This window comes from Tenrec ecaudatus, chromosome 1 (assembly GCF_050624435.1).
Source record: "Tenrec ecaudatus isolate mTenEca1 chromosome 1, mTenEca1.hap1, whole genome shotgun sequence".
Taxonomy (NCBI): domain Eukaryota; kingdom Metazoa; phylum Chordata; class Mammalia; order Afrosoricida; family Tenrecidae; genus Tenrec; species Tenrec ecaudatus.
In genome coordinates this window covers 308,750,896-308,765,270 of record NC_134530.1, presented here as the reverse complement: position 1 = coordinate 308,765,270, position 14,375 = coordinate 308,750,896, and the positions used below count along the sequence as shown (strand labels likewise).

Genomic DNA, 14,375 nt, shown 5'->3' with positions numbered 1-14,375 from the left:
TTTGCTTTTCTAGTCAACCCGGAATAACCCAAGCCTGGAATCTTTTTAGGGATCCTCTTCCATAATCTCATTTCACAGACTAGGAAGCCAGCAGTTAAGGAGGTGAACAAACTTGCTCAAGGTCATATACCAGGTGGTACCCCTAGGACTTGAACTCCTGTCTATTCTCAGTCTAGGGCTCTGTCCTCTCAAACAATGTTTCACCCTCTGTCCTCTCAAAACAATGTTTCACCCTCTGTCCTCCCAAACAATATTTCACCCTCTGTCCTCTCAAACAGTGTTTCACCCTCTGTCCTCCCAAACAGTGTTTCACCCTCTGTCCTCCCAAACAATGTCTCACCCTCTGTCCTCCCAAACAATGTTTCACCCTCTGTCCTCTCAAACAATGTTTCACCCTGGGACATTCCACTGTGCATAGGCTGCTCACAAATCACAGTACTCTACAGAAACCCTGATTGTCCTCTCTTGGGCTCCCTTGCTCTTAGGAAGGTCCCTAAGTAACTGATGGAAGACACAGAAAAACATGAGAGGAACATCACTGAGCATAAAAGGTCTTCATGCTAGTGAGGATCAGGGCTGATGGTTCATAAATCAGGATCAGAAGTGGGGATGTAAGGAGGTTAATCAGGGAAAAATAAGGTTTATAAAGGACTCTCCCATGTTTGGAATGAAAATACGTCAGCCGAGGGGAGCAGCGCCATAACAGAAAGTATTCTTGGTTTATTAACTAACCCCACTCCACCCACTGAAAGTGAAAGAGCTTTCTGACAAAGTGTGAGAACAAAGGGCACAGAACGCCATCCGGTCCAGGGATTCCCAACTCTGCTCTATATAAGCTGGGTTTCAGGTCCCTTTTCTCATCTTCAGATTTCTGCTCTCCTGACTACTGCCGTGATGGCTCCCAACGCACCCTGCCTCTGTGTAAGTCAGGATTTGATCAAGGGGATGGGAAAGGAGGAGCGTCCCCAAGAGTTGCAGAAAGATCTCAGGAGGCGGGCAAGTGGCAGTGCTTGGGAAGGCGGGGAGATGGGGAGGCATCTTGAGAGAGGGTGGGGGGTTTTGCACTGTGGGAAGAAAGGTAGTAGGGAGAGGATCGGGTCCTTCACATCCTGAGTTCTGCTTTGTGCCACTGCTTGGATGCTGGCCACTCTTCCGGGTAAATCATAGGGAGTGGAGGTGCCCATTGGGGCTGTTAAGCTTTAAAATGATGTCTTGAGCCCCGCTTAGGAATCTAGAGCTTTTAAACTAAGGTGCTCCCTCCTCAGAGGGCTTTACCAAACATATTTATTTTACATTGTTGATGACATAATAAATTACTTGATATATGAATAGATGCATTCTAAGGAGAAGCTGAGAGGAAGGTCATGTTTAATACAGAGGAGTGACATTTTAGTGAAAGAATGTCAAACAGTCTTGATGACTGCCGACCTGGGAAGATATATATATATATATATACTTTTTCTTTTGAAGGTTCACAGAGAAAGTCCATTTTCCATTCACATACAGCTGTTTCACGTCATGGCTTACAATCTCCACAATGTAACATCATCACTTATCCCATTTGGAGAAGCTATTTCTGAAGGGGCCTCAAGGGTGGTCTTCCGGGCTGTCAAACAGCTGCACAGGGGTAAATGTCCTCATCTTTCAGCATGTTCCAGTGATTGAAGTAAAACTAGTGTAGTTCCTACCATCAGTGAGTGAGAACTGATCACATTAAAGGTGATCGTATAGCACAAGAGCCATGAAACAGACTCACAAGTAACACTGGAGACAGTGCCACGGTCATACATGCATTGTCATGATAAAGCATCGGGTGAGCTAAAGGAAATGGATCCTGCTGAGATGATGTGTCCTAACCAGAGTTTCCTGCCAAGGGGATATCCAAGGAGTCTGTCAAGTCTTGGAAACTCTCTTTAGGAGGTGACTTTTGAGTCTAATATACATCTTTTGAAGCTTTTATAGTTGGATTAACTTTTTGACACTCGGCGAGCTTATCCGGAAAGGAGGCAGGTAAATAGAAATGGGCATTATTAACTATTTTAGAATGGAAAACGAGTTATGTCTATAATGGAAGGAGACTCATTTTCTTGTCTGTGTTATAATCAGGCAATTCCAAAGGGAGAAGGTCCAAGCCAGTGAAGGACTTAGGTTGGTGAAAAGGAGTGAGGGGACCTGACAGGCTGGGGAAGGGCAGGAGTCATTCAGGTGGGCAAAGGGGGTGGGGTTGGGGAGGTAGAGGGGGAGGTGGACATTAAGGCATTGTTGTTGGATTCTCGTTGTTCTGTTCAGGTAAATGTTCGTTCTGAGCAATGGGAATTGATGACCTTCACTGCCAACCAGACTGACAAAGTAAAGAAGATCAATGAGCATATCCGATCCAAGACCAAGGTTCACGTGCAAGACCAGGTCCTGTTGCTGGGGTCTAAAACCCTCAGGCCTGAGAGAAGCCTTTCATCTTACGGCATTGACAAAGAGGAGACCATTCATCTCACCCTGAAGGTGGTGAAGCCCACTGATGAGGAGGTGCCCCTAGTCCTGATAGACCTAGATGATGATGGGCGGAAGTACCACCTGCTGGTGTGGAGGTCCTACTCCGTGGCCCAGGTGAAAAAGATGATCGAGATGAAGACTGGTATAACCCCCGAGACCCAGACCGTGAACTGCAATGGAAAGACCCTGGAAGACGGGAAGAAGATGGCAGATTATGACATCAGAAAGGACAACTTCCTTTTCCTTACTTGTCGCTGCTATGCAGGGTGACTGCTCTAGGGATGGGGTGGTATCAAGCGCAAAAGAGCTTATCTCTTTATTCACGAATCACATCCTTTGGTGGTTGTGAAAAATTAGAGGGAAGGTAATAAATAGAAAAGTAAGATTTGGGATGAGATGGGGAGGGAATCTTTTTCCAGGCTGGGCCTCTTTGATTTTAACCCGTTTGATTGTGTATCATGTGTTCCCGAGAATGGAAAATGAACTGCTAAGGTATATGGTAGGCAGCATTTAAATCCAATTCTGATCTGTAGAAAATCTCCTCTATTTCCTTTCCTACCCATTAAGATAGTAAGGCATAGGTTGGCACCCAAGTGTGTCAGTATTTTCTATGTTTTCTGCCTCATCTATAATGTCACCCAATGGCTGTGGAGTCAAACTGAATTTCCAGCTATAGTGAAGAAGAGTGAAATTACTTATGTTTCAGTTAATTAATTATTGTGACATGATCATAATATAACAAATAAATAATTTAAAAAGTTAATTACAAAGCTTTGCTTTTTGTGTAAGGGTATTTGGTGTGACATGAAATCTGGCATGGTAACCCTTATGTACTGTCCATGTCCCACACCCAATTAAGTCTTTCCTTTCTATGGGCATGGTAGTGGGCAGGGAGAGAGCTTCCAGGGGGATCTTGAACTGCTGTTTCTCTCTCTAGTGTGGGCTCCTTGGGGGTAGAAAATCTTCAGGCGGGAATGGTCTTTCTAAAAGGTGAGGGATTGTGCACCAGTCTCTGTCTTTAGCGTCTAGCAAGCCTTCTTTTTGGCTGGAGGCATCAGTTGAATAAGAAAGAGATGGGGTTGGCTTCTGGGCCCAAGTTCTTGCTAATGGAGGTTTTCCTCTCTGATTCCTCTACAACTTCTTCTTGGGAACACCAGACCCCCCGCTTTCCTCCTCCACCATCCATTTATCCTCTCTCTTACAGTCTCTGACTCATATCTTGCCACTAATCACTTGCAAGCTGGCTCTTCCTAGAATCCGAGCCTTGCCCTCCTTTCCGACGAGTGCTAGAGTCTTCTTCAAAACTGGTGCATGAACCACTTCCTATGGGAGAGTGTCCTATCTTCACCCAACACAGCACAACCACCACGTCAATCTTATGAGTCAAGTGCCCTCTGCTGAGCACTGGTCATCTGGGTAAGTTGCCATGATGTCTCAGTTTGCTGGAGAGAGAGCTCTTGATTCCTGTTCTTGCACAGAGTCTCCTGCAAGGTTCCCTACATTAGAAAACAAACAAACAAAAGCTCTTTGTCAACTTTAGAGACCATAACTCTTCCATCCCACCGGGACAAGTTAAAGATAACATCCGGTTACACATAATTTAATCAGCATTAGAAGTATTGAAGGGAGGTTACTGTATTGCTCAAGGAATGGTAAGTGCCCCCTCAGTAGCCCACCTCCTCCCTCCTTAGTCTAGCAGAAACCAGGTTGGGTGGGAGGTGGGGGTACATTTTTTCTCTTCCCCAGACCTTTATCTAGATTAAAGTTTATATAGCTTGGGTGGTAGAAGCAAGGATCAGCTGCTGATCTAAAAGTTAGTGGTTGAAATCCCCCCTCTTCCTCCGCAAAGATCACGGCCAAGGACATCCTGTGGGGTAGCTCTTTCCCACTAGAGGGCTTCCAAAAGTTATTGGGGGAAATTCCATTATCTTTCCATTCCACATTTTACGAATTTTTATGACGTCTCCTTGTACATTGGTCACTAAAAGTCAGAATCCACTCTGTGACCTTGGGTTTGGTTCCAACCGCTAGGTAACAGGAAAGACACATCCCTCGTGAAGCAGGGGCATTTCTGACGGGAGGGGGGGGACTTCACCCAGTAACCGTGGAGCCTTGTTACAGAATCGCTCACAGCAGAGGAGAGTCTGAGGGCAGCATGGACTGACCCTCCCATGGACGTTTCCATCCTTCGGTCCTGGGCTGGCTCGGTGGCCCCTTGCCACCTCCTCACGGCCTGGCCGCCCCCCTCCTGATGTCCCCCAGGAGCCTCCTCGCGGCGCCCTTCACCTCCTTATTCCTCAGGGTGTAGATGAGCGGGTTGAGGGCCGGCGTGAGCACCGTGTAGAAGAGCGAGACGAACTTGCCCCGGCTCTGGTCGTAGGTGCGCGCGGGCTGCAGGTAGGTGTAGCTGGCCGAGCCGTAAAACAGGCAGACGGCCGCCAGATGGGAGCCGCAGGTGCCCAGCGCTTTCCGCCCGCCCCCGCCGGCCCGCAGGCCCCAGACTGCGCGCGCCACGGCGCCGTAGGAGGCCGCGATGACCGTGGACGGCACCAGCAGGATGACCACGCGGGCGGCGAACATCTGGCGCTCGGTGCCGTCGCTGCGGCCGCGGCCGCAGACCAGCTGGAGCAGCGCGGGCAGCTCGCAGACGAAGTGGTCCAGCCGGCGCGGCGCGCACAGCGGCCGGGCGGCCAGGAGCGCCGTCTGCGCGGCCGAGTTGGCCAGGCCGCCCAGCCAGGAGGCGCCGGCCAGCGCGCGGCACAGGCGCGGCGAGGCCAGGCTGGCGTAGTGCAGCGGGCGGCACACGGCGGCCGCGCGGTCCAGCGCCATCACCGCCAGCAGCACGCACTCGGCCGAGCCCAGCGCCAGCGACGCGGCCAGCTGTGCCAGGCAGCCGCCCCGCGGCAGCGAGCGCGCCCGGCCACGCAGGTTGGCCAGCAGCGGCGGCACCACGCTGGTGGTGAAGCCCGCGTCCACCAGGGCCAGGTGGCCGAGGAAGTAGTACATGGGCGTGTGCAGGCGCGCGTCGCGAACGGCCAGCAGCACCAGCGCCGAGTTACCCAGGAGCGTCAGCAGGTAGCATAGGAGGACGAGGACGAAGAGGGCCGGCTGCAGGGAGGGCCAGTCGGAGAAACCCAGCAGGAAGAAGCGCTCCTCTGAGCTGCGGTTGACCTGCAGGGGGGAGACTCCCAGGAGGTGGAAATAGAAAAAGGGTGGGAGTGAAAACCCAGGAAGAAGAACACGAGGTGGAAGAAAGAAAGGATGGGTGGAAGCAGCTAGGGTCGCGCATAGAGCTGAATGCGCGGTTCAGAAAGATTGCCGTGCACGGAGATACCGTGTGGTTTGATTGACAAGATCCTACTGGGGCAGGATCCACCGGAAAGCAGTGGCTTTGGGTTTTTTTGCTCCACAAGGAAGATGAAAAACCTTGGCGGCCCAGTGGCCAAGTGCTTGACTGAGAACCAGAAGGTCAGCAGTTTAACTCACCCCAGTTCTGGGGAGCAAAAAGCTTCAGCAGTGTGCTTCTGTAAAGAGTTACAGCCTTGGAAACCCTGTCAGAGGACAGACCTGCTCTGTCCTAGAGGGTCTATGAGCCAGAAGTAATAAGACCACAAAGGGTTAGCTGCTTTGGTTTGGTTTGGTTTTGAGGAAACTGGAACCCACTGCCATCAAGTCGATCTGACTCACAGCCGCCTTTTTTAGGCTTAAGTAGCACTGCTCCCTAGGGTTTCTGAGACTAGACATCTTTATGGGAAAGAACAACCTCTTCCTTTCCCTGCAGAATGGAAAGGGTGGTAGATTTGAACCCCCTGGTGTGAGCCACCCAGTGTTTTCTGTACAAGGCCACCTGGCTAGAACCTTCATAGTACAGAGAAACAAACTGAGGCAGAAAGGTTCTGGATGTTGTCCTCAAGCCATAGCTATTCTTTGGCTCTGTGAGACTTGAATGTGGACCTGGCTAGTTTCTAAGGCAATGCTCTTTCAGCTCTCCTTGGTTCTGGTTATACTCCTGGGGGCCCAAAGGCTAATCTAATCTCCCTCCCACATGACAGACCTTCAGATACTTGAAGGCGGATTTCACTTTCAGCCTCAATCTCCCTTCTCTGAAAGTGAGCGGTATCTAAAAATGAGTGCAATATCTCAGGCTTCGCCTAGTCAACTCTTGGTAGGTCATAACCATCACATCCCTTGTTCCAGATGTTCTCCTTCTCCTAATGCAGCCCCTTACACTGCTGACTGCTGATGTCTACACTGTGGGGACTCACGACTGCTTCCAATGGCCATGCCCCTCCTGCACGACCATGGTCATGCCCACCAACCTTTACATCAGGATATAGGTTAGGACACCAAGCCAGCAGTCAGGAAACCTGAGTTTGGGGTAGCTGAGCTGTCACCCATTGATATGGGAAAGTCACTCCATTGTTCTCTGCCTCAATTTTTTTCATGTGTAAAGCAACTGATACCTGTTTGATGACATCGCTGTAAGGCTAACTTTTTAGACACCACACTCGCTATTCTTAATTTAAAAGAATGATAATCTTAAAAATGTTTTTCAGGGGAAAGGGGAAAACAAACCATCTTCAAAACATTATGTTTAATGGGGCAGGAGTGGGACATGGTAGGGGAGGCTGGGGACAGAAATGGGGAGCTAATAATGAGGAATACAAGAATGAAGGAAATGTTCTAAAACTGGTTGTAGTGATATTATACAATGGATTGTATGAAATGTGAATTATATTCCAATAGAACTGTTAAGAACAATGGGAAACCCCATCCTGTTTGTAGAGTCCCTCATTTATTCTGACTGTTGATTGATGTCAGATTCTGAATCAGCAGTAGGCTGGTAGCCTTCATCCCTCTCAGTCAGCCAGTGAGAGCTCAAGCACCCGTGTCTCCAGGCCTCCTTCAGCCTCAGATTGTTGACTGTTACAAGCACATAGAAACAAGCCAGTTCAGACATGGACCACTCTTAGACTGGTGCCAGGCAAACAGCAATTGTTTTGTGACTATGAGCCATTCCCTCCTCATTGCAGAGACGAGCAGGTAGGTGGTTAGAGGGCAGCATTTCATTTTGCTGCATGTATGGCCACTACGAGTCAGAACCCACTGTGTGGTATGTTGGTGCTGAGTCAGCCGGTTCACTTTGGTCTTTGCTACACATTAGATAGCAGTCCTATTTTCAACGGTTCACTTTGGTCTTTGCTACACATTAGATAGCAGTCCTATTTTATTCGTTCCAATAGGGGACTGATTTGTGATGTAGATCATTTACCCAAAGTCTCACAGTTTGTAAATATTTCTCAGACTTCCAACCCAAATCTGACTAAATCCAAAGTCATTGTTATTTTTAGAAACTAGACTGTATTATGCTAAGGGGCATGTGGAAAGGGCATGCAAAACCCGATCTTGATTTCTAAGGAACCTGGCAGCTTTGGGGTCACCCTGATGAGTAAAGCACTGGAGATGGCATTCTTATGTATGGTCCAAGGCAATTAGACGGCTATGAAAAGTTATATTCTCTAATACCACACCCACATCGAAACAAGCCTTGTCAGACATGCAATCCCTCCCACATTCCTCTCCAAACAGGTCCTATTGTTCTCACATGAAATCAGGCGCCCAGTGGTAATACTGCAGAGACAATGTTACGGATGTACAGATTCCCAAATCCATAGCTTTGACACCTGTGTAGGTATACATACGTCTGCTAGCACTCACCCCAAGCAGCCAGGAGGCAAATTTATTGTTAACAGTACTCCATAATGAGTCCTCAGACTTTCATTGGTATTCTAGAATATCCTCTTCATCCGCAGGACCATTTTCCTAGGACAGTTCAGTAACACACTTACTTACCTTCATGTCTGATTGCCTGGCACTGGTAATTGGATCATGAGGGTCCAGCTGATAAATGGTCCCCTGACTCTGGTTCTCTGGGCTTGAAATGGCACGGGGACGTCGTTAACAAGAAGACCTAGTGGCATACTTTGTAGATTTGTGGAATGGGAGCTGGAAATCACAGCCAGGCACAGCAGGGAAGAGATGTGGGTTCAGCACCATTTTGCTTGACAGAGAGGAATGGAGAGAATTTTCTTTGGACAAGAAGCCACCTAAGTCCCCTGAAAAGTCAAGATCCAGGGATGTCTGTTTCTGGAGCACCCAGTAGTGGGGTTCTGCTAAGGCAAGGACTGGTGAACATACAGAATTAGCATGAACCCATGGTGCTGGCAAAAGATTTCTCTCTTGATTCAAAAAGCCATAGCAGTTGGAGGCAAGGAGGTAGGCTGCTGGTGAGCAGGGAAAAGAACCAGGGGAATCAACTTCCTCTGTGGTTTAAAAGAGAGGCCAGAGCTCTAGGGATTCAATGTCCCATTCCCATCACTTTAATTTTTCATGGAGGTGTCCAGAGAGGAGTCCTCCAGGGTGAGCAGGGCACATTCTGGAGGGAAAGTCCCTTTAGAATTGTGTGTGCCTGTCAGTGTGTGAAGATTAGAGACAATCTAACTCCCTTTCTCTGTCAGCTGTACTGTTTTAACTGGCTCAGAATCTATGTTCTAGTTGAGTGAACTACAATTTTATATTTTTGGCATTTTGCTTTTATCATCTAATAGTAGAAGGATTTTCATAATATTATAGATCTCTTATGAGTACAGTAAAATGTAGCTTATAAATACTGATAACCTTATGATTGTGCACTGTAGCCTTTAAAATATCACTGTATTAAATAGTGCAATTTATTAAAATTCACTGAAATATCAGTCTCCTCCTTAATATTTGCGATTTTTAATTTTCTTAACAAGACTTGAAAGTAGCACTGCTGGACACACCTTTACACATGATTGTTCTGTATTTTGATATTTCTATTAGGAATCCAGGTGAAGCCCTCTAACCACCCATATATAAGGAAGGCTTCTGCCTATGTTTCTGTAATATGTGTAAGGCATATTGCTATGTTCCAAATGGGTTTTTTTTTTGTTGCACAAGACATGCGATACTGGATTCACTTTACACACTGGAGCCCAAGATGTGATTGGGGAAAGAAGGTGGACTTGGCATGTTGAGTGAAGGTACCAGAAGTTCTATCACACATAGTAAACGCCTTGGCAGTGGGGTCTTGGAGGTGGAGAACAATTTTATGCTAACCAATACAGAACTACACATGATAAATATTATTCACCTCAGGATAGAGTTGTAAGGCTTTATGGCCCATCCCCAGGTCTGACTTTAGGACATTAATGCTTACCCTCGATCATAATTTTACTGCTTTAGTCATAGAAGAGATTAAAAGAGCCACATGCACAAATCCCCCAACTAAAATCCATTTGTAGCCCAGACAGTGAAGTGGTTTGTATATGACGTTAAAACTGCAGCTCTTTTTGGATCCCCCAAAGCATATCTGCACTTTTCTTCAACCGGGCCTCTTCCTCAGGAGTCAGGGTCACCTTCACCACATCTGAGATCCCATTCTGTCCCAGGATGCACAGGACACTGAGGAAGATATCCTTGTTTGTGCCATAAAGTCCCTTAATCATGGTGCAAATGGGATGTACCCGCCTGAGATTCTACATTATACTCTCTGCCAAGTCAGCCACAGAGAGCCCAATGGCCCAGGAAGTATAGCCATTCAGTTTGATCACTGCATAAGCACAGTCGACCACCTGTTTGTGGACCTCTTTCCATAGTTCCTTATCTCCATCAGTGCCTAAAGCAGGATGCAGGAAGACACCAGCAACATTCATTCCTCACCAAACTGGCACACTAATCTCCATGCTCCCCAAAGACCCCTCCGTGACAGCTTAATGGGTGGACTCCCAGCCTCTCCCCCATTAAGTAACGGAACTGTGCTGAATCCAGATTGCAACCATTCCCAATAACATGCTTCTTGGGGAAGCCACTTATCTTCCAAGCCACATAGGTAAGGATATCCACTGGATTAGAAATAATGAGCAACTTGTAGTTCGGGCTGTGCTTTACGACATTCGGAATGATGCACTTGAAGATATTCACGTTGCATTGGACCAAATTAAGATGCCTTTCTCCCTCCTGCTGATGAGCTCCAGCCATGATAACCAACTTGGAATTTGCAGTCACACCATAGTCTTTGCCAGAGATGATTTTTGGTGTTCGAAAGATAAGGCTGCCACGCTGGAGATCCATCATTTCACCCTTCAATTTGTCTTTCATGACGTCAACAAGGATGAGTTCATCTGCCAAGTCCTTCATTAAGATAGAAATGGCACAGGCCATTCCCACAGCAGCAACCCCAAGGACTGTAATCTTATTCTGGGGGGGGGGGGTGGTGGTGCAGTTCTTCCATCAGGAGATTCTGAATCAACCGGTCCTTCAGAGTTGCCATGGCACTTTTGGAAGAGGAAGGAATGGGACTCCATGTTGGGCAAGCGGGAAGCTTAGGGATGCAGAGAGTGGCAGCAGCTCCGGGCTCACAGGTGGCATGGGAGGGGTCTTCCAAATATTCTTAATCAACAAATGCACATGTCATTAAAAGTAGACAATATCTGAATTTAAAAAATAGAATATGTGAAACATATGAGGCAGGTTGTAAAAACCTCCATAAAGTGGCCTAACGTGCAATTGATAAGATAGAAGAAATGGAACACAAAGTGGCATCTCGGTAAAGTGGTCTGAGATGTTAAGACTGCTGTAACCATCCCCCATCTCCCCAAAGTCAAACCCATTGGCATCAAGTTAATTCTGACTCATCGCAACCGTCTAGGACAGAGTGGAGCTGCCTCATCATGTTCCCACAGCTGTATCTCTTCATGGAAGTGAGCTACCATAGCTCTCTCCTGCAAAATAGCTGGTGGGTTCAGATCATTGACATTTCAATTAGCAGCTGCGAGCTTTAGTGTTGGCAGCACCAGGGTACTCCTTGGCTTTTAAAAGATCCAAAATCAGGTGAATGAATGATTTTCCTTGAAGAAAAGATGTGACACATTAAATGTGGCACCACCTAGCCCTTATTGTCTGAAGTTAGAAAACTGTATACGAGAAACTGCAGACTTCCGGGAAGATGGCGACAGAGTGACACAGAAGAAGACATTGAGCTGCAACAGAAATAAATTTTCAGAATGCTGCTTGGAGTCATACAGGATATGAGGGAAACAATACAGAAAAGGATGAAATGATAGAGGAGATAAAGGCCATACACCAAAGGGAAACACAAGAACTTAGGGAGGAGATTACAAAAACCAGTAGCAGAAACATGGACCTCGAGAATCAACTGGAGGGGCAGAGAACCACATCAGTGACTTGGAGGACAGCCAAGCAGACTTTAACAAAGGTGAACAAAAATCCAACAAGACCATCAGAGAAGCTGAAAAAAAAAAACAAACAACCTAAGAGCTATATCTGATGCTATGAAGTGGAACAACATTAGAATTATTGCCTTACTGGAGGAAGACACAACAAAGAAGTCATCTGCAACAATAGTAAGAGAATTCTTGGACGAAAACTTCCCAAGTTTAATGAATGAAAATCAGGCAACGATTCAGGGGACTGAAAGAACACCAACTAGACTGAACACCAACTAGACTGAATCCCAAGAAGAAGTCACCAAGGCACATAATAGTTAAACTATCCAACCTTGAGAAAAAAAGGAGGAAATCAATAGAGCAGCTAGGGAAAAATAAGCAATCACATATAAAGGTTCCCAAACAAGAATGGGCTTAGAATTATCAGCAGAAACTAAGAAGAAGAGGAGAGAGTGGAGTAACATATTCCAAAAATTGAAGGAAAACAATACAAACCCAAGAACACTCTACCCAGCCAAATTATCAATCACGATAGATGGAGAAGTAAGAGTCTTCCCAGACAAGGAAAAACCTCAAAGAATACATGAGAAGAAACCCAGCCCTACAAAAGATCTTTGCTGACCCAGTATGAGCAGAAGAACAACACTCATCAAGTATAAATAAGAGACAACCACATAGAACAACCTCATCCAGAGGGCAACAAAGAAAAAATAGACTGTAAGAGAGCATTGGCTAAAGGATGGAAAGAAGTCAAGAATCACACACACACACACACACACACAAATGCACAACACACTAATGAGAAAGGAAAATAGGAAAACCCGAACACAAAAGGTATAAGTTGACATCACAGAGTCCGCAGATGGAGATAATAACCCTGAATATCTATGGCCTGAACTGAAGCATTAAAAGACTGAGACTAGCAGACTGGCTTAGAAAATGCAACCCATCCATCTGCTACCTACAGGAAACACAGCTCAAGGCTACAGACAAAAATAGGCTGAGAATCAAAGGCTGGAAAAGTCTTACCAAGCAAACATCAATTCAAAAAAAGCAGGGGTTGCAATCCAAATCTCGGATAAAATTGACCTCAACGTGAAAGCCATAAAAAGAGAAAGGAGGGGACACTATATAATGCTCAAGGGAATCGTAGACAAAGAACCACAAAGCATTGCAAACATATATTTCCTGAATGAGAGACCCACTGAATACATCCATGAAACACTACAAAAGATTAAAAAAGAAATCACAGCCTCAACAATTATAGTGAGTGATTTCAATATACCACTCTCCAAGAAAGATCGATAACAGGGAAAGAAACCCAACAAAGAGGCTAGAGATCTAAACACCACAATTAGAGAATTTGACCTGAATTAGAATTAGAGCTTTTCTTTCAAATACACCAAAAAAAAAAAAATCACATTCTTTTCAAGCCCACATGGCACATATTTGAAGATATACCACATGCTGGGGTATAAGGCAAATCTACATAAATTTAAGCACATTGAAATCACACAGACCTCTATCTCTGATCACTGTGCCATCAGACTGGAAATCAACAAAAGGAAGACAAAGGAAATAAGAGCAAACAATTGGAGGATGAATAACGCTCCCCTGAAAAAGGAGTGTGTACTGGCGTAGATCAGAGATAAAATTAGGAAATTTCTAGAAACTAACGAGAATGAGCACATGGCATACCAAAACTTATGGGACACAGCAAAGGCAGTCATCATAGCAATACATACACACCTGGGAAAGGAAGAGTGCCTCATGATTGATATGTTGGCACAAAATTTACAACAAGTAGAGCAGAGTCAGCAGGACAATCCTACTAGTAGCAAAAGAAAATAAATGATAAAAATCAGGACTGAGATTCAGGAGAGGGAAAATAAGAAAAATAAAGAAAAAATTAATACTGTTAAAAGTTGATTCTTTGAAAGGATAGACAGAATCAATAGACCACTGGCAAACCTATCCAAAGAAAGGAGGGAACAAATTTCAATAGCAAGAATAAGGGATGAAAGAGGGGACATTACAACAGTGCTTAATGACATCAAAAGGATAGTTACACAGTACTATGGAGGACTGTACTCCAATGAATTCAACAATTTAGAAGACGTGGACAATTTCTTGGAAAAACAATCCCTTCCTAGACTATCATCGGTGGACATCAAGAATCTCAACAGACCCATAGCAATAGAAGAAATAGACAAGGTTATCAAGGGATTACCAACAACAACAAAAAAATCCCCTGGACAAGGTGGCTTCACTGGAGAATTCTACCAAGCATTTAGGGAAGAACTAACACCAATCCTACACAAACTCTTCCAGAACATAGGAAAATATGGAAAACTCCAGAACTTCTTCTATGAAGCTAATATAATTTTGATACCAAATCCGGGCAAGGATCCCACAAGAATCGAGAACTATAGACCAATATTGCTAATGAACATCAATGCAAAAATCCTTAACAAAATACTAGCCAACAGAATATGAAAGTATATAAAACAAATAATTCACCATGACCAAGTGGGATTCATACCAGGGATGCAGGGATGGTTCAACATATGAAAAACCATTAGTGTTATTCATCACATTGACATGAAAAACTATAAG

General features: G+C 45.6%; 2 protein-coding genes and 1 pseudogene across 2 annotated transcripts; 1 reads left to right on the top strand and 2 right to left on the bottom strand.

The window, feature by feature from the left end:
* The first annotated feature begins 787 nt into the window (after positions 1–787).
* UBD (ubiquitin D) lies at positions 788–3,166 on the top strand. Its single transcript, XM_075532827.1, has 2 exons — positions 788–921; positions 2,290–3,166. Exons 1-2 carry the CDS (start codon positions 895–897, stop codon positions 2,758–2,760), a joined length of 498 nt encoding a protein of 165 aa, XP_075388942.1. The 5' UTR covers positions 788–894; the 3' UTR covers positions 2,761–3,166.
* A 1,550-nt stretch (positions 3,167–4,716) lies between these two features.
* Positions 4,717–8,349, bottom strand: OR2I1 (olfactory receptor family 2 subfamily I member 1). Its single transcript, XM_075543484.1, has 3 exons — positions 8,344–8,349; positions 6,545–6,593; positions 4,717–5,675 (listed from the first exon to the last, which is right to left on the bottom strand). The coding sequence occupies exons 1-3, from the start codon at positions 8,347–8,349 to the stop codon at positions 4,717–4,719; spliced, it is 1,014 nt and encodes a 337-aa protein (XP_075399599.1).
* A 1,496-nt stretch (positions 8,350–9,845) lies between these two features.
* LOC142427619 (L-lactate dehydrogenase A chain-like) lies at positions 9,846–10,843 on the bottom strand (annotated as a pseudogene).
* Between the last annotated feature and the right edge of the window lie 3,532 nt (positions 10,844–14,375).

Bases quoted from the DNA above. Each gene is read 5' to 3' on its own strand.
- UBD (XM_075532827.1), top strand. From the start codon at position 895: ATGGCTCCCAACGCACCCTGCCTCTGT. The intron at 922-2,289 runs GTAAGTCAGGAT...TGTTCTGTTCAG, and splicing joins CCAACGCACCCTGCCTCTGT to GTAAATGTTCGTTCTGAGCA.
- OR2I1 (XM_075543484.1), bottom strand. The intron at 5,676-6,544 runs GTCTGTCATGTG...ACCTCCTGGGAG, and splicing joins CCGCCTTCAAGTATCTGAAG to TCTCCCCCCTGCAGGTCAAC.